At 45.4% G+C, this 24,254-nt stretch overlaps 1 protein-coding gene across 3 annotated transcripts; it reads left to right on the top strand.

Annotated features, from left to right (window-relative positions):
* The first annotated feature begins 25 nt into the window (after positions 1-25).
* Exosc7 (exosome component 7) lies at positions 26-22,924 on the top strand. Of its 3 annotated transcripts, NM_001081188.1 has the most exons (8): positions 26-117; positions 5,686-5,787; positions 6,036-6,130; positions 14,601-14,766; positions 17,319-17,389; positions 17,622-17,745; positions 18,680-18,835; positions 22,694-22,924. In NM_001081188.1, exons 1-8 carry the CDS (start codon positions 61-63, stop codon positions 22,796-22,798), a joined length of 876 nt encoding a protein of 291 aa, NP_001074657.1. In that variant the 5' UTR covers positions 26-60; the 3' UTR covers positions 22,799-22,924. The 3 variants fall into 3 exon arrangements, with proteins under 3 accessions (NP_001074657.1, XP_006512271.1, XP_006512270.1); XM_006512207.4 differs by lacking the exons at positions 26-117; positions 5,686-5,787; positions 6,036-6,130 and adding an exon at positions 12,679-13,520; XM_006512208.1 differs by lacking the exons at positions 5,686-5,787; positions 6,036-6,130; positions 14,601-14,766 and having other exon boundaries at positions 34-117.
* Positions 22,925-24,254: the final 1,330 nt, after the last annotated feature.

The following is a 24,254-nucleotide window of genomic DNA, read 5'->3' on the forward strand; positions in this document are numbered from 1 at the left end:
GGCGCGGTGGGGAGAGGCGCGAGCTGATGACACGCCAGCGCGCGCGGTGAGCTGAGCAGCATGGCGTCGGTGGCGCTAAGCGAGGCCGAGAAGGTCTACATCGTTCATGGAGTGCAGGTAGCGGTGGCGGCCGCGAGTGCAGGCCATATTGCGCAGGGAGGAGGTGCGGGGCGGCCACGTGGTCAGGACGGACGCCCGAGGCTTAGTGCTGCAGCGAGTGTGCGTCCTGTATGCCTAGATGTCCACAGCTCTCGGGATGGAGGAGATTCCTAGCTCATCAGGGAGCGGCGGGCGGGCAGTTCCCGAGGCTGCAGTTTAATGAAGGAATGTCCTTGTGGCCTCTGCACGACCTGAGAGTGCAGTGCCCGAGATCCTGTAATCAGAATAGCGGCACGTGAATGGACTCTGGTGACTTTGCACACAGAGGCCGTGTATCCGAGGGGGAAAAGGACTTTAAAATTCTGACAGCAAACACCACACGCCACACACCCCCTAAAAACAGGAAAGAAGGAAATGCATCGGTAATAGAGTGCGTGCTTAGCATGCTCCAGACCTTGGTGGCTGGCACCTGTAATCCCAGCAGCTGGGAAGTGGAGACAAGAGAATCAGGAGTTTAAGGCCAGACTGAGCTATAAAGACCCAATCTTAAGAGAAATCACGCTGACATATACACACACATGTCTTACAAATAGAGAAAAATAGGGAGTGTTTTTCTTTCTGGCGGTGCTGGAGGTTGAACCTCTTGGCCTTGTGCATGCTAGGCAGGCATTCTATCATGGAACCGCATTCTCAACCCTTTTGTTTTTTTGCTTTTTTTTTTTGAGGAGGAGAGCTTTATATCCAAGGCTGGTGTGTAACTCCTATCAGTCCTGCCTTGGCAGAAGGCATGCCTTTTCACCACCCGCTGAGAAGAATTTTTCAAAGCAGACTGGTAGTCTATGGTGTAATTGTTGATTTACCTGTTTTACTTGTGGGGCGCTTAGATCTTTGGGTAGCTACAATGACTACCGCGATCTGGGCTCAGTCCTGCTTTTGAACGTTCAAGAGAAGTGAAGAATGTTTCCTGGCAACCATAATCTAGTATTCTACAAGCCTTGTCCCTACAGTTGATCTTGTGATGTAGTCATCATAGTAAGGTGACCTGTTACCATTTAAACTACATAATGCAAGTGAAAGCATGTTCTTTTCTAAATCATATGACATACTGTTATTTTCTACTTCATATAGAGTAAGGAATGCCAAAATTCAGTCATTAGGTTTCATATTAAACTTGAGTAATAAAAATCCAAACCCACAACTCATTAGCTTTTTAGTTCAAGATCAGGTTTAGTAATAGTGGGGTATATGCACAGTGGGTTGTATGGGAATGTTAAAGTAGTCAATCCTAGGGGTGGGGCTTCCCTTTTAGTTTTTAATTTTTTTTTTTTTGCCAGAAGTGTGACTCTGTCATTCCATATCCCTAGTCTTCATGGTGACATATTAAGTGCTGATGAGTTTTTAATTTTTTTTTTTTTTTGCCAGAAGTGTGACTCTGTCATTCCATATCCCTAGTCTTCATGGTGACACATTAAGTGCTGATGAGTTTTTAATTTTTTTTTGTTTTTTTTGCCAGAAGTGTGACTCTGTCATTCCATATCCCTAGTCTTCATGGTGACACATTAAGTGCTGATGAGATTTAAATTCTACAGGTTCAGGAAATCTTAAATGACCTGAAGAAAAAGTGGGTTCATTGCAAAAATTGGAAATCTTCCATCCAGAGCTTTATAATACTTTCTCTCATAAGAACCATAATGATTGGTGACTCTCTGGTGAATCATCTTCTTTTCTTCACCAAACTGTATCCTTTCTCAGTGGTCTCTTGCTGTCCAGCTTCCCTTCCATCTTGGTATAGTCTGTCCCATCGTCCCCGCCCAACCCCTTCAATTTTGCTTGGCTTCTCAATCACATCATGGCCTAACAACTTTTTGGTTTCTTGAGACACGGATTTACCTCTAGCTGTCATGAAACTCACAGAGATCTACCTGCCTCTGCCTCCTGAGTGCTTGGAATAAAGGTGTGTGCCACCCTGTTGCACTAGTCTAACAACTTTTAATTAGATCAGACATCCAATTTCACTGAGAGAATTGGTCTGGGCTGCTAGTGGTTCATTACAAATACAGCTGGTCACCCCCTGTGTGGCATGCCTTGGATCACACACCTACCTCTGGCCCTGTTAAGGGTGGATAGTAAGTCAGGTGGCTGCTACAGAGCTATAACTCCAACTGGCTGGTCTGTCCTAGTAGGTGTTAAAGCTGGCCTCATAGCCAGACCAGGCTAGGGCTGTTGATTAGGCTTTCAAACAAGGCTTTCTTGGGGTCTGTCAAAGCTGTGTCATTGCTTTGTTCTTGGCTGCTGGAGGAAGGCATAGCTTAGCTGCTGTTTTCTGTATTTCTGCTCCTTTTCTAGCTCTTTTAGCTCGATCTTTACCTGAGTCTGGTCTTCAGTGATGAGATTGAGAAGTCAGTCTGACCAGTCACAACTGGAACTAATCCCCAGCACATTTCCTGCTTAGCCCTTTGCCCTTTCCATTCAAAAACCCATGGCACAGAAAACCTTTGCCCATGTCTGTGGCCTTATTGAGCCATAGCCTTCCAAAGAGAGGCAGAGCTGCTCAGGGAACTTGGAAAGTGAAATAACAATTGGTACCTAGTTTTTACCTTCCATTTCTTGTGACTGGGCCTGCAATGCTAGGCCAGATAAAGTTATTTTCTAGAAGGAAGACACTTAAATCTGAAGTCCCCTGTAAGAAATGTCAAGGTATTTGACATGTCAAAGCAAGGTAACTGAAGGGTCACCTTCGAGAACTGTTTCTAGTCTAGAACCCTCCCGAGTATGTTGAAGTAGTAGCACCAATTATCATATACCATTTCCAAGTAGCAGAGTTGTTACAATCATGTGGGTAACTGCTATGCAAGTCACCAGGAGCTAGCAGCATCCAGAAGCCCCCAGTCTGCAGTGTTCTAGTCTGTGCTGAAGGTCAGGGTCCATGCCATCATGATGCCAGAAATTGTTTCCTTCCTTTTTGACTTTCAGAACGGATCCTTCAGTCTTGGATGGCAGTAGTCTTTCTTTGTTTTCCCCCTCTCCTTTGGAGAACATCCACCCTCTTTGAGAACCTGATGAAGTTCATTATTATTTTTGATTATGTGTTGTCATGTGCACAAGTGAGGACAGGTGCCAGCAGATGCCAGAAGCGCTGACTCCCTTGGAGCTGGTGTTGCAGGGAACCCAACTGAAGTCCAGTATGTGCTCTTAATCACTGGGCCGTCTCTCCAGCCTCTTGCTTGTTTGCTTGTTTGTTTAAGAGAGAAAGAAAGAAAGAGAGAGGGGGAAAGAAAGAAAAGCAGGGAGGAAAAGTGGGTTGGAGAGATGTCTCAGTGATTAAGAGTACCCGTTGCTCTTGCAGAGCTGTTTCCAGCACTGACTTGGTGGCTCACAACCATCCACTACTCCAGTTCCAGGGGATCTGATGACTGCTTCTGACCTCCTCCAGCATCAAGCACACACACGTGCCACACGTGTACATACATACATAAAATAAAATGAATGCATCTAGTTTTAGAAAATGCCTTCAAGGGTATTTGAAGAATGAGGAAGAGCTTAGTGAGATGGCTTGGGGCATTTTATTGTGTGCGCTGTGTGTTGGCTTTCCTTGGTGTACACCTAAGTGTCTGAAGAAAGACAAGTGTAAAAAGAATGTGTAGGGCCTAGAAAGGTGACAGGAGCACTTCCTACTCTCACTGAACTCAGGGTAAGTTCTCAGAACCCACAGCTGCTCACAACCATGTGAAGCTTCGCTTACGCCGATACAGTGCTGCCCTTCTGACATCTATGGCACCAGGCTTACATGAGGTACACATGCTCACAGGCAGGCAAAACACTCATACAGATAAAGGAAATAAAAATTTTAAAAAACATGTAAAATGATATGCCACCCTTCATATAAGTAAAGGGGATTATTACCCCCAACACTAGATTATTACAAGAAATCTAAGTTGTTTCAATAGAGGGGTCCAAATGCCAGATTTATGCAAATGTGTGTTTTGTGTAATAATGCTTAATTTAAAAGGGGAGGGTGTAAAAAAAAATCTGCTCATTTGAACGGAGGAAATACAAGATAAACTGGATTTCAATAAGAAACCCAATTGTTGGCAGTAGATGGGAAAGAAGTGAAAAGAGGGGGGGTATGGAAAGAACATAATTAGATAAAGGGAAGAGGTTGTTACTCAAAGCTATTTGACTGGAGGAGTCACAGTGACATTCCATAACCCTGGGAAAGTAAATAAGAAATTAAAAGTAACCAGGATTCAGTGGAACAGAAATATAAATGTTGCAAAGGAGTTGGGTTTACAAATAAATACTGTGACTATAGGGAAGGGAAGGAAGGGTGAGGAGAAGAAAACCGAGACATTGTATCTAACTGTACTCTACTGCAAAGTTTATTTCTCCCGGGAGAATGGTTAGCAGCCCTGAGACAATGTATATACTCAGGGAAAAGGTATATGGAAATATGGGATAGATAATGACAGCCAGGTTTCTCCCTACCTCCATCTCTAGAGATTTGGTACTGGGACTCAGAGAAAAATGTTACAAATAAGAAAAAGCCTGGAATGAACTGTGAACATGAAGTGGGAAGTGAGCTATTGATTTGAACTCCTGGCTTCTTGATAGATGGGGAACTAAATGAAGACTTGATGGTTGGTATATATTCTTTCTAGTTCTGTTTGCTGAGATGTTCTAGAATTCCACAGCAAATTTAGCACCCATATCCTGGTTTTTGAATACTGTCTGCCAGTAAGAGGAACCAGAGCTCCTTGGGGAAGGGCAGGGAAAACTAACTAATGGCTAGAACATTTTATGTTGTCAGAAATACGAAAGGATTAAAAGGCACAAAGCCAACCTAAAGACACCAACATGCTTGGGAGTGACAAATATCAGATTATAGCACAACATAAAATAGATACCTATGAGTTGTGCTGTTATAAGTAGACAATGAAAAACATAAGTAGATTTGCATAAGGGACAGGCAGCATGTAGCTACCCTGGAAACTTCTCATACAACAGGGTTAACACACTGTTCTGTAAAGGATAGGTGGGAATTTGTGTATTTCCCTTCAGCAAATGGGGGAAAAGCAGTCATAGTACCTAAGGGAATAAACATAGCTGTGCTACCTACCTCCTCATTACAGAAACAAGTAGCTCACCTGCATTAGTTTGTTGACTATTTTAGAAGGTTAAATGTTTTAGATTGTGTATAACAGGTCTTGTAGAACAAATTTGGAGTAAACAGGGCTCAGGTTGAGACAGTTGTGTCTGTAGCTTTAGCAAAGCATAGCCTTACAGATTTGCGTGTCTGTGTGTCTGTCTGTGTGTCTGTGTCTCCATTTTGCTTGCTTTAATGCATGTATTCTGTATATCCAAACATGCCAGGCCTTTGTAGTGAAGGCACATCTGACATGAAACCATAGTTTTCTCATCATTAACTGTAGGATAAGTCACTACTGAGTCTCTTCCTTATATTGGGCTGGTAGTATTGTTAGTAGTGTGAGGACAAAATTTGAGGTGAACCACTGAGACAAAAGGAGGTTGTGTATTTCTGGAAGGGAGTCTGAGTTTGGGACCACATCATGAACCTTGTTCCTTTAGGAAGACCTTCGGGTGGATGGCCGTGGCTGTGAGGACTACCGATGTGTTGAAGTAGAGACTGATGTGGTGTCTAACACCAGTGGGTCTGCCAGAGTCAAGCTGGTAAGTTCTGTGGCCACTGTTCATACCCAGGTGGAGAAATGGATCAGTTACAGGCCCTGCTGTCTTGGGGGAGGGGGTGCACATTGGTCCTGAGGAGACCAGTGTCCCCAAGCCATACGGGGAGAATACATCTTTCCAGACCCAAAGCACTCCTCATCTTAGAATACCATATCCCAAGCCGAAACACCACAGCCGTCTTGAAGAGGAGTGTGGTTGTTCCTGAGAAGGACTCTTGGATGTGTCTACAGGGTCACACAGACATCTTGGTGGGAGTGAAAGCAGAAATGGGGACACCGAAGCTGGAGAAACCGAATGAAGGCTACCTGGAGTTCTTTGTTGACTGGTCAGTACTACGCAGGCTGTTTTTAAGCAAGAGAAATCCTTGGGATGTCACTCTGGGGTAGAGTGTTTGCATAGCGTGTAGGATGCATTAGATTCAATCTCTGCTCTCCCCCTCCCCCCGACACACACACCCTAAAAAAGATTGAAAGAAGAAGATTCAGAAAGTGAGCCCTGTCATGTTTATTAAGTCGTTCATTTATCCAGGAGGTATTTACTCACCAGGCAGTTAGGGGACCTAACCTGGTTTTAATCGCCTGATGCTTGCTAAGCTTTTCTTTCTCTGAGTGAAAAAGGCCTTCAGCTTGGAAGCGCAGCATATGGTCATTATGAGGGTCGAGTGACATTGCAAATGGTAAGGTGCCTCGACAAACACCAAGCACAGGTAATATCGATCGTCTGGTCCACAATACCCTGTTTCTCTTCCTGCTCTTGCTCTGCAGAGAACACTTCCTTGACAGGTGGCTCAGAATCAGCCACATAGCCTGGCATGCTGGGCAAGTAGCCATGACGCAGGCCACACGCGTGTTGGGAAGAACCAGGGCTCCGTGGTATCTCATCCAGCTCTTGGCCAGTCTGTGTGGCCTCAGTCTGTACTTGAATCTTTTCCTCTAAGAAAAGGGGATGGTAACGTGGTTATGAGGAAGAGTGAAAACAGAGCAGGTCCTAGGCAGCAGCGGACTCCCCTGGGATTCAGAAGCATTATTTCTCTCCCCGTTTAATTATTTTATTTTATTTTATTTTGTTTTGTTTTATTTTATGTGTACGAGTGTTTTGCCTTCGTGTAAATATCTCTGCACAACACGTGTGCCTCCTGCCGTTGGAGACCAGAAGAGGGCATTAGATCCCCTGGAGCTGAAGATACAAACAGTCATAGGTGCTGGGAATTTAACTAGGGTCCTCTGCAACAGCAGCAAGTCCTCACCCACTGAGCCAGCTCTCCAGCCCCAGGATGGAGACTTCCTACTGTAAGGCTTCATCTCAACCTCTATCCCTGCCTTGCTTCTCGAATGAAGCTAGTGCTGACAGCAGAGGGCCTTTGTCTGAACACTGTCCAAGAATGGAATGTGTAGGGAATTCTGAGTGCTTGTGAGAAAACTCCAGGAACCCAAGATAAGAGTCTTGCGACCTCAGTTTCTTCAAAGACACGGGATTGTTCTTGGATTGTGCTTTCCTGCCTCCTAGCTACAGCAGATAAGAGTGAGCTTACTTCAGATTATTCTTCACAACTGGCTATTGTTATTTGATTATATGCCTCTATGGGGGAAAAACTTGTTTTGCCACGTGCAGCTTGTCCTTTTGATTATATACAGCTTGAACTCGTGAGAACTTTACCCAGATGACCTTTCTTAGCCCTCTAGGTATAAATTGCGTGATGCACTGAATAAAGTTAGCTATCACATGAGACTTTAGTCCATCTCATTTTTAGGCTCCATTCTCCCAGTTTCCACTGCCTCCAGATCAGCAAACATTCTATGGGTTAGATCCCCTACTGGTTCCTGCTAGGTCTAGGTGTGTATCCTGTAGCCCTAAGACCTCCTCCGAGTTTAGATATGTTAGAGGGAACATAGACTTAGCATATAGTTGTACACATGGCTGAAATTTGCCATAGCTTTGTAGATGGGGCAACTTACTTGGACATTTCTGCCCTTCAGAGATTCTACACTCAGGATTTTCAGTGGGTGTTGTCCCATAAGGACCCTCTACAGTTCCACAGCTTAGACTCCCAGAAGAAAAGCGTAGGACCAGTTAGCAAAGTCTAGGCACAGTGGCCACTGTGTCAGCCCTGTCCATACAGGAGGGCCATGTTTACATGGTAGTTAGTCTTCCTGTCTTCATTTTCAAACACAGAAGTTGATCCACATTGGACTCCTGTGAGAAAAAGACAAATCAAGTTTACAGAGAGGAGGAGACTTCCCAGGGTCAAGTGGCCAAAACTGCAGATCTGACTCTGTATCTTGCTCTTTCGATTCCTACAGCATGCAGAAACCAGTTTAAGAAGGATGTTGAGCTTGGGAGAATGAATGTACATTCATCTTTCTGGTCAGTTTTCTTTCCACCTCATCCTCCACCCCCATCTCCAGCAGCCTCCTGCTTGGCTGTTCTCACCAGTTGGGTTGTCTTGGAGTTGACTCATCCTGCAGGTTTGGTGTATAGTGGTGCTATCCCTTCCTTTGCTGCTGAAGGAAGCAGGACTCTTTCCCTGGCCTCATCTCAAGTTCCATTATTTACAGACAGAAGAGCCGTAATTCCATTCCTTTTCCTTTTCCTTCCCCTCCTTTTTTATTTTCTGCCCCACTCCTCCTGAGCAGACCACAGGCATGCTGGCTACATTATAAAAAGTGTACTCAGGTGCTGGGTGGAGGGAAGGAAGGATTTTACTGGACTCTGATTTGTGACTTTTTCCAGGAGATATAAGATTAACATATGTCCCCTCTCTCCCCTGGGATTCACAGCAGCAGCTGTGAGTAAACTGAGTTTAACAGAGCTTGCTTAGGGAGTGGAAGATAGTTGTGGATGGCTGCATTTTCCCCAAGTCACTGACCCTGTTCTTACCTGTTCTTGTTTCATCTTTGTCTAAGTCTTTGGCAAAACTGATACAAATCTGGGTCCAGAGAGGTACCTAGTGTTGAGGTGACTATGGACTCACACAGCCTGAGTACAAATGAAACTCAACTCTGGCACAGTTATATTTGTCTGTGGGCCATCTTTACCCTTATTCCATTGGTCTCGGGAGACACCGTCTAACATGGGAAGTACAATGTTTTTCCTGCAGCATGACATGCAGAAATACAGTGGCTTGCTGCAAGATGGAGTTCCTTTGTCCAGAATTCACAGAAGTCTCACTGTACGCTGTGTATCTAAATATGAGAATGTGGCTGGTGAGCCTGCTATGCTTGGCCCGATCTTATCCAAGTTGTCAAGGAAGGGTGACTCCCATGTGGCAATATTCTTTGCACTGCTTCCTTTCAAAATTTAGTTTATAAAGCAGCCTCACTGACCTGGCTGAGAATGGCTGTCTGCTGGTCTATTTCCTCCTAAATCTCAGAGGACCTCACTAGGAGCTCCAGTTTCCAGGGAGTTCTGAAGCCTGTCAAGATGTATAATCTCAAGGTAGTGAATTCTAGCTTTCTTAGAAGGCTTAGCTAGTGTGGTTGGCCCTGGAAGCAGAGTCACGCCTGTACTCTTGGGTGTGCCTTGCTTTCTACTTAGCAAATCTTATCCTAATCTTCATGATTAAGCCTACATTAAAATAAACCTCCAGTACTTCTTTACTATAAATAAAAATAAAAAAGAGGGCTGGAGGGCCGGGCGTGGTGGCGCACTCCTTTAATCCCAGCACTCGGGAGGCAGAGGCAGGCGGATTTCTGAGTTCGAGGCCAGCCTGGTCTACAGAGTGAGTTCCAGGACAGCCAGGGCTATACAGAGAAATCCTGTTTCGGGGAAAAAAAATAGTGGGGGGGGGCCTAGAGGTGTATCTCAGTAGACGAGTGCCTGCCTAGAATCCACAGTGAGGAGCTGAGGTGTATGGGTCAGTAGAATGATTGCCTTGCATGTAGGAGGTGCTGGGTTCTGTCCTTAGTCACACAAAAAAATCTTCAGAGGAGACAGAAGCAGGGATGGGTCCATAGCACAAGTAAATCCATTCCTTGTCCTCCCTTATCAGTGTTTCTGGGGCTCCGTAAGAATCACAAAACCTCGATTGATGGAGAAGAAAGTTTGCTAGGCCCTGCAGGCTGCCATCTGTACTAGAACCTCACTTGAGACTTTGAGGAGACCAATCCCTTTCTTGCTGCCTAGGAAACAGAAATGGCTCTTGGGTGCCTGTGAATGTGCTCAGCAATATAGATACCACATGCTGCAGAGCTCTGCTGGAGAGCCCCTATCTGCCAGCTGTAACAGTTGCTCCCCAGTGGGAGGAAAGTATTATAATTGGTGTTGGTGTGCGCTTCCTCCTGCCACTCTGAGCCCGGCTTGATCTGCAACTTCCAGGTTCTTATTATTTCAATTCTCAGTGGTACTGGTCTCTCAAAGCTAATTGCTTTTCTGCTAACTCATTCTCTTCATGTTTGTCTCCTTGGAATGATAATATAGACCCAGGTAGCTCTTCACTGCCTCAGTTTGGCCTGCTTCTTGTGAGTGGTGGTGAGACATCTTGATATGTCTCAGCCCTTTGGTAGGGTACTAGCTACCTAACCCTACCCAACTCCAGCAACTCCAGGCAGCACTTACCATAATCTGGAATCAAAGTGGACCTTAAACCTTTCATGGGTCCTTGCCTTGATTGTAGTAGCTGAGAAAAGTCCATCTTAAATGAGAACTTTGAAACTAAGTTGGTTTCCATCTAAAGCCAGGATGAAAGAATTCAGTTAGTTGCATGTTGCCCTGAGTGCCACTAGGTGGCATCCCACTGAGTCCCTGCTCAGCTTGGACTTTGATCAGAGCTTTTGGACCTAGGAAAAGAAAGGCTTGGTTGTAATTGGGAAATCCAGGACAATGTTGTCATTCCTGGGTTCCAGTGTGGCAAGTATCTGTTAGTTCCCTCTGGGATCTTAACTGGTTCTTAGTATAATCACATGTATTTGAGTCTTTGAAATCTGGTGGGTAGAACTGTATATCTGTTCTCTACCTGTCAGGAGAACACCGTTCTTGGCTGAAGGGCTGGAGATGGTGACAAAGCAGAGAGGTGTACCCAGGTTCTGTAGTCTCAGAAATGAGTGCTTACACACAAAGGAGTCAGCCAGGGTCAGCCATTCTCTGCAGCAGCCTGACCTGTCCCCTGGCTGAATAGATTTTCAGGCTATAGTGGTTGCAAAGGGAGCAACAAAGGTCCCGAGTCTGGAGTCCCACTCTAGGTAGACGTCGCCTTGATCTCACCCTATGCCAGTTAGGCCAAAGATATGCCAGGCCGCAGGAGCAGGGTGGAGTGGATGAGTCAGGAGGGTGGAGAGCTGGCAGAACCCATGTTCTTCCAACTGGTTGAGCTGTTTTTCTTGCTCTGGGAGAGGGACTGGAGCACGCTTTATGTAGACACTGAGTTAGTTTGGTAACTAAGAGCATTTGGTTTTATGACCTACCATGATGATACATACAAGTAGAAGCCTGGAATTTCCAGCCCTTGTACATTCATTCTCATTTATTCATATTCATTCTCTCTCTCTCTCTCTCTCTCTCTCTCTCTCCCTCTCTCCTTCTCTCTCCCTTCCCCCTCTCTTCCTCCCTCCCTCCCTCCCTCTGTCTCTCTGTCTCTCTCTCACTTAACAGAAAGTTTTCTCAGGACTGCTTTCTTTGACCACACCTATGGTCTGATGATAAGTCTCATGATAAGAACACCCATTCTTTATCAGAGACAAAAATATAAGCCCAAAGCAAAGCGTATGTAACATGGGAAGGTGGCTGCTGTCGGGGGCCTGAGATACCTGAGTTAGACCCTTAGCTGATTAGACACTGTTCATCTACAGTAAGTTACACAACTCCTCATCTGAATTGTGTCATAGAGTAAGGGTGTGGTTCAGTGGTAAAGAGCTTTCCTGGCATTTTTGAATCCCAGTTTTATTTCCCAGTACCAATAAAATAAATATAGATAAGACAGCTGGCACTGTCTAGAATTGCTATTTGAACAAAATAGCATCTGAAGTGCTAAGAGTTGTGTGTAGGGCATAGTAAACATTTATTAAATTGTTTGTATTTGCTACCCTGTAAAATGAGACTACTTCCTTTGGGCCTTATAGGTCACAGACCACCTGTAAGATTTTAGTTTTTCTTATGTAGTACTTTATTTTTCCAGAGGAAAGACATTATCTTGCCAGGCAGTGGTGGCGCACACCTTTAATCCCAGCACTTGGGAGGCAGAAGCAGGCAGATGAGTTCAAGGCCAGCTTGGTCTACAGAGCAAGTTCCAGGACAGCTAGGGTTGCACAGAGAAACTCTGTCTCAAAAAATAAAAAAAAAATAAAAAAAATAAAAATCAAGAAGGGGGGGGAGGGGGGAGGGATGGAGGCACGGATGAACCTGTCTCTGCCTTCTTGAGTCTGAGATTAAAGGTGTATGCCATTACACCCTGCTACCAAAGGAATTAAAATGCTTTTAATCAGACCTGGGAAATGCCAGTGTCTCCCTTATTGAATGTGTTGCTCACTGTTGTGTGGACCCTTTGTTTGGGTGTGTGCCATTACCTGTGAGGGCATTTGGCTTTCATCCCCTAGAGATGGTCTCTGTGGCCCTTTCCTCTCTGCTCAGCACAGTTGCAAAGGGTCCTTGTGTTAGTCCCAGTGATAGGGCAGAATCTTCATTTCTCTACCTTGCCTGTTTCTTCTTTGCCAGAATATAGGCACTCTGGCTTTTTCCTTCCTTTATTTTTTATTTTATTTACTTATTTATTTATTTTTTGATTTTTCGAGACAGGGTTTCTCTGTGTAGCCCTGGCTGTCCTGGAGCTCACTTTGTACACCAGGCTGGCCTCAAACTCAGAAATCCGCCTGCCTCTGCCTCCGGAGTGCTGGGATTAAAGGTGTGCACCACCATGCCCAGCTTTATTTTATTTTTTATGTGTCTGGGTGTTCCATGGAGGCTGGAAGAGGTTGTCAGATCCCCTGAGACTGTAGTCACAGTAAAAACTTTTTGTAAAAGTTACATGGGTGCTAGGAATTGAATCTGGGTCTTCCGGAAACGCAGACAGTGCTCTTAACCATTGAGTCATCTCTCTATCACCTCTCAGTTCCCCATGCTAAACACTTACCTCCTCTCTCCTTGGCCTCCTCTGTAGGCGGTACTTCCTCTATAGAGGTACCTATAGGTGACTACCCTACAACTAGGAACTATGCAGGTAGTACTGGGCCATGGTTACAGAAGCCTCTAATCTTCCTCCTCTTGTAAGCTATGCTAAAAGAGTGGTATGTTCAAAAATAAAAGGCTGTTTTAAATGGATAACATTTACTTCAAATTTGTTTAGTCCCAAGGAAATAATGAGACCTGGCTTTGTGAACAGATGAGTGTAGACAAACAGTGTAGAAGATTAATGGTTTACCCTGGGGCTAGGAAGTTGAAAATGTGTCTGTTGTGATATTCAGTGAATATAAGAGACAAGGGCAAGCGTCCATGATTGGTTTGTGCACACTGAGACCTGTGTGTCTGTGTGGGTGATGTCGAGCACGTAACCACATAGGACTTAATATTGCCTGCCTGGTGTTAAAGTCAGAAAGAGACTGTATGTTGCTGTCTGTGGAAAAGTTTGGTCCATGGTCTTGACTGTTCCTCCATAACAGAGCTGCTTTTCACTGTCGTGGCTGAGGCTGACAGGAGTTTGGGAACTACCACGTTGCCATGGCAGCAGTGAAGCTTCTCTGTGCTCTTTAATTTGGGTTCTACTTGCTGATGGTGGAAGGAAAGAGCAGGTAATTAGAGAATCAGAATTATTATACAATAAATGCTGCTCTGTGATTTGTTCTTAGACTATACCACTGAGTAAGATCCTTTCAGCATTAAATCAATGCCTGGGCCCAGTTGTGGGTCACCACGCTGGCATTGTTTTCCCTGGAGCCTCTCTGCTCGTGCTGCTTTGATTCCTGCTTCTCCGGAGTCTGCGGCTTCTTTACCCTTCAGGAGTCAGACATATACGTCCACATATATCCCCACCACCCCCACCAGGCCTGACTTCAGAGTCTGAGCTGATGCTCGCCCTCACTGTGCTGACTACACAGATGAGTGATGTGTGCTTACCTCACAGACTTAATAGGCTGCTTTGAGTCCCCACAGAACTCTCAGAAGAGTCCTGTAAAGCCTTTGAGTCATATTAGAGTAGCTTGTGTGAGCTCTTGTTAATTCTTTGTGAAGGTAATTGGGCATAAGTATCAAGAGTCCAAAAAAGGATTTTTTCCCCTTGCTTAACAGACCAGCATATTGTTGTATTTCTATTCATTTTCCTTCTCAGCACAGGGATAACCTCGTTCTGGAGTCTGTCTTACTATCTCTCATATACATATTATATATATATTTTTTTTTTCTCTTCCTAAATCATTCTCAAGGGCCTGACACTGACACTGCACTGCTGTGTAGAGAGACCTCTCTACTAATCCATACTTCGCAGTCTTGAGGCTTCCTAGCTTCACAGGCCAGCCAGAGATGAGTGTTCTTTTTCCTCTGAGGAGTTCATTATATCAGCTGAGGTTTGCATTGCCACCGATCTGTTCTTTCTCCTCTGCTTGAAGGCCTGTCACATCCACTGCCAGGTGCAGGGCACAGTGCCGGTCTCAGTCATTGCATACACCTGTAGACCCACAGGGCCATCCAGGGCCATCCATGTCTCATTTCAGTGACCTCGCTCTTTGTCCCTTTTGCCTCATGAAGGCTAGGACAGCTCTCAGCTTTTGGTCCTTGTGTGATATTCCCAACACTGGCTCTCTAGCATTCCTCAGAGAACAAGGTCTTTGTACTGTTAGAGACTCACTCACTTTTTCTGTTGCTGCCTTGTGTAGTTCAGCCAATGCTACCCCAGAATTCGAAGGGCGAGGAGGTGATGACCTTGGCACAGAGATTGCTAACACCCTCTACCGGATATTTAACAACAAGAGCAGCGTAGACCTGAGGTCCCTCTGCATCAGTCCTCGAGAGCACTGCTGGGTTCTATATGTGGATGTGCTGGTGAGTCACCTTGCAATGTCCCTGTCACGCTACCCTTGTTGAAGGAAGACCTATTGGTTTGGTCTCTTTTCCTCCCTCTACCCTTCCTCCTCATGGAAAGGTGTTCTCAGCACCCATTCCCAGCATGCAGAGTATTTGGGAGGGGACCGTCTCCTAGGATACTTTTATTTACAAGATAAATGCAAAACATTAATAAGTAGTACATGTAACACTGTTCTATAATAAAGTTGTAGTCATAACAGAGTTGTACCTAAAATTACCCATAGGCGTTATCAGGGAATTAACAACAAGGACCCTCTGGGTAGTACCAAACAGATGTAGAGTTTGAGTTTAGTAGGTTGGCATTTTGTGTGGAATAAGCTCTTTCCACTGATTTTTCTAAGCCTTCCAATCCTTCTGTGAGTACACACGAGAGACCTAGAGAAGAGAAGGAACCAGACTCATTCTGATCCGTGGGGAGCAGACCTACAGAAGTGAAGAAGTCAGCCAGTGTCAGGCCACTGACTGCACTTGGCCTACTCGGAGGGGGAGCTGGGCTCTAGGCCACACCTAAGAAGGAGGATGTTTCCAAGGGAAGCTTGCACGTTCAGTAGAGTTGGAGTGCGCTCCTTCCTGTGTTTCTGACTAGGATAGATAATCACCTGAACTCACTGCTGCTGAGTATTTTCAGACTCCATATAAACGTAGATGATTATGGCAGGAAAATGGTAACTAACAAGGCACCTCTGGGGATGAGAGGCTGCTGCTCTGCAGTGTCAGGAAGAGCTGCGAGCTCACCTGTAACTGTAGGAGCAGACCCTCGGCAATGTGTGTGGGCTGTTTCTCAAAAACCTGAGAAACAGATCTAATTCTTAGTTTCAGAGTTTTCATTTGGGTCTTAAGTAGTATATAGTCAGCAATAAGCATTTCTATATAGCTGGGCGTTGTTAAGGGTCTTTCTCAGAAGGGATGATGGATGCACAAATACATAAACATGACATGCCCATCAAATCCAGAGAGAGAGATTCTTGACTTCCCAACATGGAGTGTAGTTAAAGCCATCTGTAACACCCATCCGCTCGTTCCCAGAAATAATGACTCTGAGGCTTAATATTTCCTGAATAAATGCCTAGACTAAAAGCTTTGCTTGTTCCCTGACTAGCTTATAACTTCATTGCCCATATAGTCTATTCTAAGTCATGAAACTTGCTGGGTTACCTGGTCCTCGGTTTCATGGAACCATCTTCTTCCGTGTCTAGAGTGAATAGCTCATGTCTATTTCCCAGTTTAATCTTCATCTCAATCTCCCCCTCTCCTTCTCCTCTCCCCCACCCCTCCCGTCTCTGTCTCTATCTCTTTCTCTGTCTCCCCTCTGCCAGATGTTCCACCTCCTATTTCCTGTCTCAGCTCATTGGCTATAGGCTTTTTTATTGACAAATGATGCTTCCATACAGTATGTAAAGATTCTCTATAGTGTAACTTCTCTATCTCCTTGGGGAGTTTGGTTGTTGACTTTTTCCCCAGAACCTTAGGTAAAGGTGCCTTGGGAGGGTAGATTTGCTGTCTGTTTCCAAGTGATATAGGCTCTGACCTTGGCAGCAAGAGACTACCAATGGTAAACTTGGGCTTTTATACTTAGTGTACAGTGTATACCGGTAAGGTCTGAGCAGTGGGTATGTGCCTTGTTAATCACATACCAGAAGTGTCCCCGAGTCCATACATGCAGTATCCTTTGTTGGTCATCTGATAGTGAAGGCTAGAGTGAGGTTTACAGTGCAGTTGGCAACCATCTGGGGAAAAGTTAAGTCAGTCACTGCTGAGGTACTGACCCAGCTGCTTGTGAGAACCTTGTCACTTCAGCGGGGCAGTAGGACCTTGCATGTGTGCCTGTGTAACCACAGCCATGGACTAGCAGCACTACAGCTAGGGAGCATGTTACTCTCTTCATGACTCACCTAGCCAAGGGGGGCAGCCCAGCTTCTTATCTTTATTCTCATTTATTTATTTATTTGTTTATTTATTTATTTATAGTTTGGCTATTTGGTTAATTGGTTGTGTTTGTTCTTTGAGACAGTCTCTCACTGTGTAAGTCTGGCTATTGTAGAACTCACTATGTAGATCAAGCTGGCCTTGAACTCACAGAGATCCACCTCCCTCTGCCTTTGAAGTGCTAGAATTAAAGGCATGCATCACTGTGTCCAGCTTTGTTTGTGTTTTGGTGGTTTTTGGTTTTGGTTTGTGTGTTTGTTGGTTGGTTTTGTTTTTTGGGGTTTTTTGTTTGTTTGTTTGTTTGTTTGTTTGTTTGTTTGTTTGTTTGAGACAGGGTTTTACTCTATCCCAGGCTGGCCTGGAACTCTCATTGTATAGCCCTAACTGGCCTCACCCCTATGATGAGACTCTTTCCCCTGCCTCCTGGGTTCTGGGATTATAGATGTGAACCACCACACCTGGTTTTATGCCTTTATTTTTTAAATATATATTCAGCATGGCTTGGGAATCTTTTTTAGCTGGGTTAATGCTTGGCGAAAGGTAACACTGACTTTTTCTTTCCTCTCTGTGCCTTTCTCTTTCAGCTGCTGGAATGTGGTGGGAATTTGTTTGATGCTATTTCCATTGCTGTAAAAGCTGCTCTCTTCAACACAAGGTGAGTCTTCCTAAAGAGCAGTCCTGTGAGCCTGTGTAGAGCTCATCGTGGAGCACTGGCAAGGGAGTTGTACTGTCTAAAATGGTTTCAGTGTTGAAAGAGGTGCTATCTAGTGTTGCGCTCCAGGAAAGGGGTTTGTAAAATGCATATATTTCAACTCGTGTTCTCAATCTCTGAGGAGGTTAGCTTCCTCCTTCCAGTGGCTGGAAGTTTTCATTACTCCTGTTTCCAGGATACCAAGGGTTCGTGTTCTGGAGGATGAAGAGGGGGCAAAGGACATTGAGCTGTCTGACGATCCTTATGACTGCATCCGACTGAGTGTAGAGAATGTCCCCTGCATTGTCACCCTGTGCAAGGTATGAGCTTGTCTCTTAGCAGTACTACTTTCCCTGAGAAGTTGGGTCTCCTCCAACCCTGGCCTATGAGATTACTTCATAGGTTGAGAGGTTATAGTTGTACACGCTGTATAGATGCAGCTTTAACCCAAATCTAATAATTAAGTTACATTATAAACCATCATGTAGTGCTCTCTTTGCCTTCTACTCAGGTGATGTGATGAGTCCCGAGAGAGGGCTTCGCTAGCAGTGGGGCTCTCTCCCTCTGCAGCCCTGCAGTGCTCTGTGCTCATTTTCATGAACTCGCTTTACCCCAGAGTCCAAGGTAGCTGGACCCTGGTATGCATATCTCAGAACTGAGGTCCTGGTTGTTGCGTGTCAGGCATGGCTTGCGCAGAGCTCAGTCTGACATCTCGCATAGCCTCAGAACTGTGTTGGCTTGTGACTGATTACACCAGAGACTTGTTAATATAAGAATAAAACGAAGCCAGGTATGGTGGCTCATGTCTATAATTCCAGAACTCAGTAGGTTGCTGCAGGAGGACCACTGCAGGCTTGAGACCTGCTTCTATCAAGTACGTGAACAGCAGAGTTACAGTGCTCACAGGGTGTTGGGACTGAACAGAGCTCTGGAGGATGGTGTCATCTTACCCCTTAGCGTGGCTCTCTAGATTCACTGTTGGAGTGAACAAGATGGCACATGGCCTCTTGGCCTCTGTCCTGATGAGCTGTCTGTGGTCTCATGCCCTTTGTTTCCCTTTTGTCTTTTTATTATTCATGCAATGAACCATGATGACAGTGTTGAGCATTCCTTCCAGCATTTTCCAGATGAGCAGAATTTAAAATAAGATCTGAGAAGGCGTTTCTTGTATAGTCTTTGTAGGCTTTGTGTCAGGGGCGTCTGGGATCTCTGGTATATTTTTCACCTGTGTGTTAAGCAACCTTGATTTTACAGATTGGCTGCCGGCATGTGGTAGATGCCACACTTCAAGAGGAGGCCTGTTCCCTGGCCAGCTTGCTGGTGTCAGTGACCAGCAAGGGAGTAGTGACATGCATGAGGAAAGTGGGGAAAGGAAGCCTGGATCCTGAGAGCATCTTCGAGATGATGGAGGTAAGGCCACAGTGCTGGGGCAAGCCTGGCTCGGGGAGCTCGCTGTTTCCTACCTCTTCATCACCCAGGTGTCTTCCCCTGACACACTAGGACCCCAAGTTGGGTGTGGAGAGCAGAGCGTTGGTGAGATAGTGGGTAGAGCTTTGGGCTGGGCGTCAGGCCCTGCTAGTGACTGTTTATCTTCACCAAGTCTCTCCTCCACTAATCCCTAGTGGCTGCATTTTGGTTTGAGTATCTGAGGGCATTATCTTTGACTGTATAGAGTCACATAATTATTATAGAATGAGGAATTGAATTCCTGTCCCTTCCGAAGAGAGAGTAGGTAAGACCAGCACTAAAAGAGTGACCTATCCCAGTTCTTCACAACCTGCAAGTATTTGGGGGAAAGCTGGCAAAGGTGGAGAGATGGCTCGATGAGTGGAGCAATTCCTTCACAAACGTGAGGCCCTGATTCAGATCCCTAGCTCCCACATAAAGAACTGGGCAGGGTGGTGCATGCTTGTAACCCCAGTACTAGAAGGCAGAGAGAAGTAGAACCTGGGGCTCGCTGGCCAGCCATGCTAACCAGGGGTGAGCTTCACATCCAGGGAGACCCTGTCTCAGAAATGAAGGTAAAGAGTGATAGAGGAAGACACCTAGTGTTGACCTGTGGCCTCCAAGAGCACATAACAGGACGTGGTGGCAGTGTGCTGGCTGGACCCAGGTGTCACCCTGACCTGTGGCCAACAAGACTAAGTCTCTGAGGAGCAAAAGCTATTCCCTAGACCTTCATGCAGGAACTCCAGACATTTGAGCTCAACAGTAGTACAAAGCACTTCTCATTTTTATTATAAAAACAAGCAAACTATGAGTTGGCATTTACCATTAGCTTAAACAGATAGAAGTACAGCGAGAGAATCCACCTGATGTTAGGCCCTGTTGTCTTTGCTCATGTGCAAGAGCCAAGAATATTCCTCCCAGGCCTTTGTCTTTCCCACAGAGATAATGCCGACATGTCAGAGCATCCCCTTCATGCCCTTGCTTTTAAATGCCCTCACTTATTACAGTTTGTGAGTTTTTATAGACGGCCATCTTGTGGGAAGAGCACTCTATACTCTGCCCCATCCATAGTTCATTGCTTTCTTACACAAGCTTCCACACCAAAGTGTAAGCTGTGAAGACCTGTCTCCCAGGCTGTGCATTCCAGCCTAGGCTTAGGGGCACCTCCTGCAGGGAGGGAAGGATGGCAGCTCTGAGAATACGAGGGGCAGAAGTACTGGTGAGTTGGTGCCCATTATCTCTTGTTCTCTGTACTCTGCTAAGCAACCTAGGTTGGGCTTCTCTACAGATAGAATGCAGTAGGAGTCCTACCAAAGACCTCGTCAGACAGGAGGAGCTCAAGCTTCCCTTGGAGAGGGCTCACCCAGAGGACTGAATGAGAAATCTGTAAAAGTGTCCTTTACGTGCCAGAATGATTGTTGACTCTGAAGCTTGCTGCCTCAGTCTGCTAACCTAGGCCTCGTCCTGGAAAGCTTCCAGCCCCTGTACAGTCTTACCTAGGCCGAGGATGTTTTCAGCCTCTGAGACTTACTGAATGAGCTAATGGTTCTTTGCTCTCTCTGAACACTGGCTGGCTAATCAACTCAGCCATTCTGTCTCAAACTTCTTTCTAACCTGATTGATTCAAACTGGCTTCTCTCAGCTTTTCTTAATTGCTCTGCTTGGCCTCAGACTAACTCTGTTCTAATCTTCTGGCTCCTTATCATTCTTCAGCCCATTCCATCTTCACCTGTGTCTAGCTTATTTTAACTCTCTCTGCAACATGTCTCTGGTACAACTGTCCTGGTAAAACTGCCTCCTTCCTCTCTCTGCACTGCCCCCAAGTAGCTTCCCTCGCCACTCTTCTACTGAGAGTTATACATATCCTATTTTATCAGCTCTTTCTCTGATTCATCACTTTGCCACTCAATTAGACATCACTTTTAAACATGGGTGCTTCCTTCTACAAACTTTACCTTCATTGTTTGGGACTAAAGGTGTGTACTAAGGTCATGTCTGTATTCTAGCCAAAGGGATTAAAGGTATGTCCTAAGGACTGAGCCGCACCACAACTAGAAACAGTTTTGTTTTGTTGTGTTGTGTTTTTTCAGTAAATAACATAATCTCAGGATTCACAGAGCAATCAAGCATCCTGCAACAGAAATACAGGTGTTTTAAACAATAGCAAAGATTTATTGTGTACTACATGCCAGGAACTTAGTGTTTTTCCCAATCTGTTATCCCCCATAGTTATTCACATTTTTTTGAGATGAAGAACCTGAGGCATGTAAAAGATAAGCAGGTCTCTCTGAAGTGTTGTAGCTGTGCCTCCAGGGCTGTCAGCCTGTATTTGCCAAGAGCTTAGGGTCAGGGTTACAGTGGTTGGGAAATTAGCTCCATCAGTGAGCTGAGCCTGGGCCTCCCTAACCTAAGAATGGGGTCTGCAAATGTGGCTCAAAGAACAACTTATCTCTGCAGGCTGTGGCCTCTGCTCTCCACTCCTGTTGTCCTTGCTCTTACCTCTTCTTATCTTTCTCCCACCTTCATTTGCATGGGTAGTCAGACCACCTGTTTGTTAGACTTGAACATCTTTCTGTAGTGGAGGATGTGTGTGTTTGTGTGTGTATGCATGCATATGTGCATGTTTGCATATGTGTGAGTGTGCATGTGGGGAGGTTCTTGCTCATGTAAGTGTGTGTGTGTCTGTGTAGATCGGAGGTTGGCACTGAGTGTCTTCCTCAGTCATTCTCCACTATGTGTATTGGGGCAGGATCTCTCACTTGAACCCAGAGCTCATTAATCTAGCCAGCCAGCTTATTGTAGGGATCCCTGCTTCTGGCTCTCTGTAAGCTGAGATCACAAGTTTGCTACCACATCTGCCCAACATTTACTGGGTGCTGGGAGTCTGAACTCTAATCCACAATAATCTTTTCATAAGTTTTCATATCTGGAGGCTCATCTCACATGACAGCTGGCACCAGGATAGACCCAAAGGTTATGACTGGCCTGGGACTGGGGTCTGTAGGCTTGGTGCCTTTCTCTCTGACACTAAGATCCAATCCAGTGTCATTGTCACAGTCATAGGCTGTGAGAACACTCAAAGTTTTCAGTAGAGACTTGAGGTTGATACATTATAATCGTAAAGTGATTCATGAGCCTGGAGCCAAGATATCAAAGATTTTATTTGGGGGGTTTGGGACATTCTGTGCATTTATTTAGTTTTGTTTTGTTTTGTTTTTTTCTAGCCTGTCTGCTGTTTGGGTGCTAATGGCTAAAGTAGTAGGTAGTCTGACCTGTTCTATTCTAATGCAGCTCTGCAGGTAGCCAAGGGGCAGACTTAGGCACCTGAGACTTGACCTGGGAGGCTGCTGTCAGCTGAGTTAGGAATGGCTTATTAGTAAGATGGCCTGGCAGTCTGCTCTTCAGCCGGAGGGTTCTCTGTGGTCTTTTATCCTTATTATAAAACAGTGCCTTGGACAGCTTTGGTTGGCAATGTGGCTGTTTGTCGTGGCCACAGGAGCACTGATGGTTGGGCAGTCTTCCCTGGCCCTTCATGCTTGGTGTATTTAGAGGATCTCCAGGGTGTAACTGTGATGCTGTTGGGGTTTAGAGTTCATGTTGTATTTATTGAAAGACTGTTCTGGTCTTTCTGTTAGTGAGCTGGAGTGTAGCTCTGTGGAATGTATACCTAATTTGTAGGGCAAATGAAAAGCTGCTTTAAAAGTTCTGTGATGCAGACAGATGTGTAGGTATTGGGCAGACTAGCCAGCAGGTGGGGGCTTCTGGTCAGTTTGTACCTCACTAGCAGGTGACCTCTGTCCTGTCCCTGTCATCCTACAGAGCAGCAAGCGAGTGGGCAAGGTGCTGCACGTGTCCTTGCAGAGCCTTCTGCACAAGGAAGAAAGCCTGGGGCCCAAGAGGCCGAGAGTCGGGTTCCTGGGGTGATTTCTCTCCACTGCACGTTGGTTGCCTCACTTTTCATTGACACTGGTTTGTATATATTTCTCTTAATTGTCAAAATTTAATTCCACATTTGTAAATGTAAAAATAAAGTCTATTTTTTTTGGTCCATTGGTGTTGTTAGCATCTCCAGCTTTATACCAAGACACCATCCTGCTTAGCAGTCTGCTGCCAGGATGGAATTGAAGTGAGTCGGGAGCTGCCTGCTTTAAAGTACGAGAGAATGACAGCAAACACTGAAGTAAAGACCCTGCAGGAGCTAGACATGGTAGCATAGACTGAATACTTGCACTGGGGAGGGTTCAAGCTGAGACAATTTAACAAGACCCAGTCTCCAATCAGACTCCTCGGAGAAAGTGCTTTAAAGAAATAGCCTCCGGCAATAAGTTTGGTTTTTTTTGTTTGGTTGGTTTTTTGGGTTTTTTTTTTTTTATTTTTGGTGTTTGGTTTTTCAAGACAGGGTTTCTCTGTGTAGCCCTGGCTGTCCTGGAACTTACTCTGTAGACCGGGCTGGCCTTGAACTCAGAAATCTGCCTGCCTCTGCCTCCCAAGTGCTGGGATTAAAGGCGTGCGCCACCACTGCCTGGCTCCTGCAGTAAGTATTTTGTGAATTATTTTTTTCTTTATAAAACTTTTGCACTAAAAATCACAGTGCCAGGTTTGGTGACACAAACTTTTAATCCCAAGACCAGCAAGGCAGAAGTAAGTAGATTACTATGAGTGTGGGGCTAGCCTACTCTGCATAGTGAATTCCAGGCTAGCTAAGTGAGACCTACATAGTGAAACCGTGTCACAAAAATTAATCAATCATCAATCAATTCAAACCACTCCCACCCACCGTGTACTTGGTGCTTCTGAGGGTCAGGAATAAGGAAGCCATGGCCACAGAGGAGGGCCCAGGCCTCCTGCCTGTACCTGCCAGGTAACCTTACCAGGTCCTGCCAGCCAAGAGACCCAGAAGATCCTTCCTTGGGTCAGGGGCTTAGTGGACACTTGGGTCCCTCCCCATCCTATCCTACCTTTCTTAGATTTTTCTGCTTTTGTTTTGAGTCAGAGTCTTATGTAGCCCAGTGATGCCTTTGAACTCCAAGTCTTCCTGCTCGGGATTAGGTTGCAGGCATGTTCTGGCATATCAGACTCCAGTCTTGTTTTCAAATTCCTTTGTGTTTTATAACCCCGCCCTGATGTTTCATAAGATGGCCGTGTTGTATCAGCACTATAAAGGCTGCTTAAGGACTATTGTCATTTGACTTACTAGCCAGCTTTAGTTGTCTGGGGACAGTAAGGAAGATAGTCTACTCACAGTGCAGCATGGTGGAATTCAGGCTTCGTGCATACAGGAGTATTTGTGTGTTTTCCAGGAGAGCTAAAGCTCCTAAATCAGTCTTACTGGGCCCTTGGGAGGGAGCTGACTCATGGAGAACATTTCAGCCAGAGGTAT

The sequence above is a fragment of the Mus musculus genome, chromosome 9, assembly GCF_000001635.26.
Source record: "Mus musculus strain C57BL/6J chromosome 9, GRCm38.p6 C57BL/6J".
NCBI lineage: Eukaryota > Metazoa > Chordata > Mammalia > Rodentia > Muridae > Mus > Mus musculus.

Bases quoted from the DNA above. Each gene is read 5' to 3' on its own strand.
- Exosc7 (NM_001081188.1), top strand. From the start codon at position 61: ATGGCGTCGGTGGCGCTAAGCGAGGCCGAGAAGGTCTACATCGTTCAT. The intron at 17,390-17,621 runs GTGAGTCTTCCT...TCCTGTTTCCAG, and splicing joins GCTGCTCTCTTCAACACAAG to GATACCAAGGGTTCGTGTTC. The intron at 17,746-18,679 runs GTATGAGCTTGT...TTGATTTTACAG, and splicing joins GCATTGTCACCCTGTGCAAG to ATTGGCTGCCGGCATGTGGT.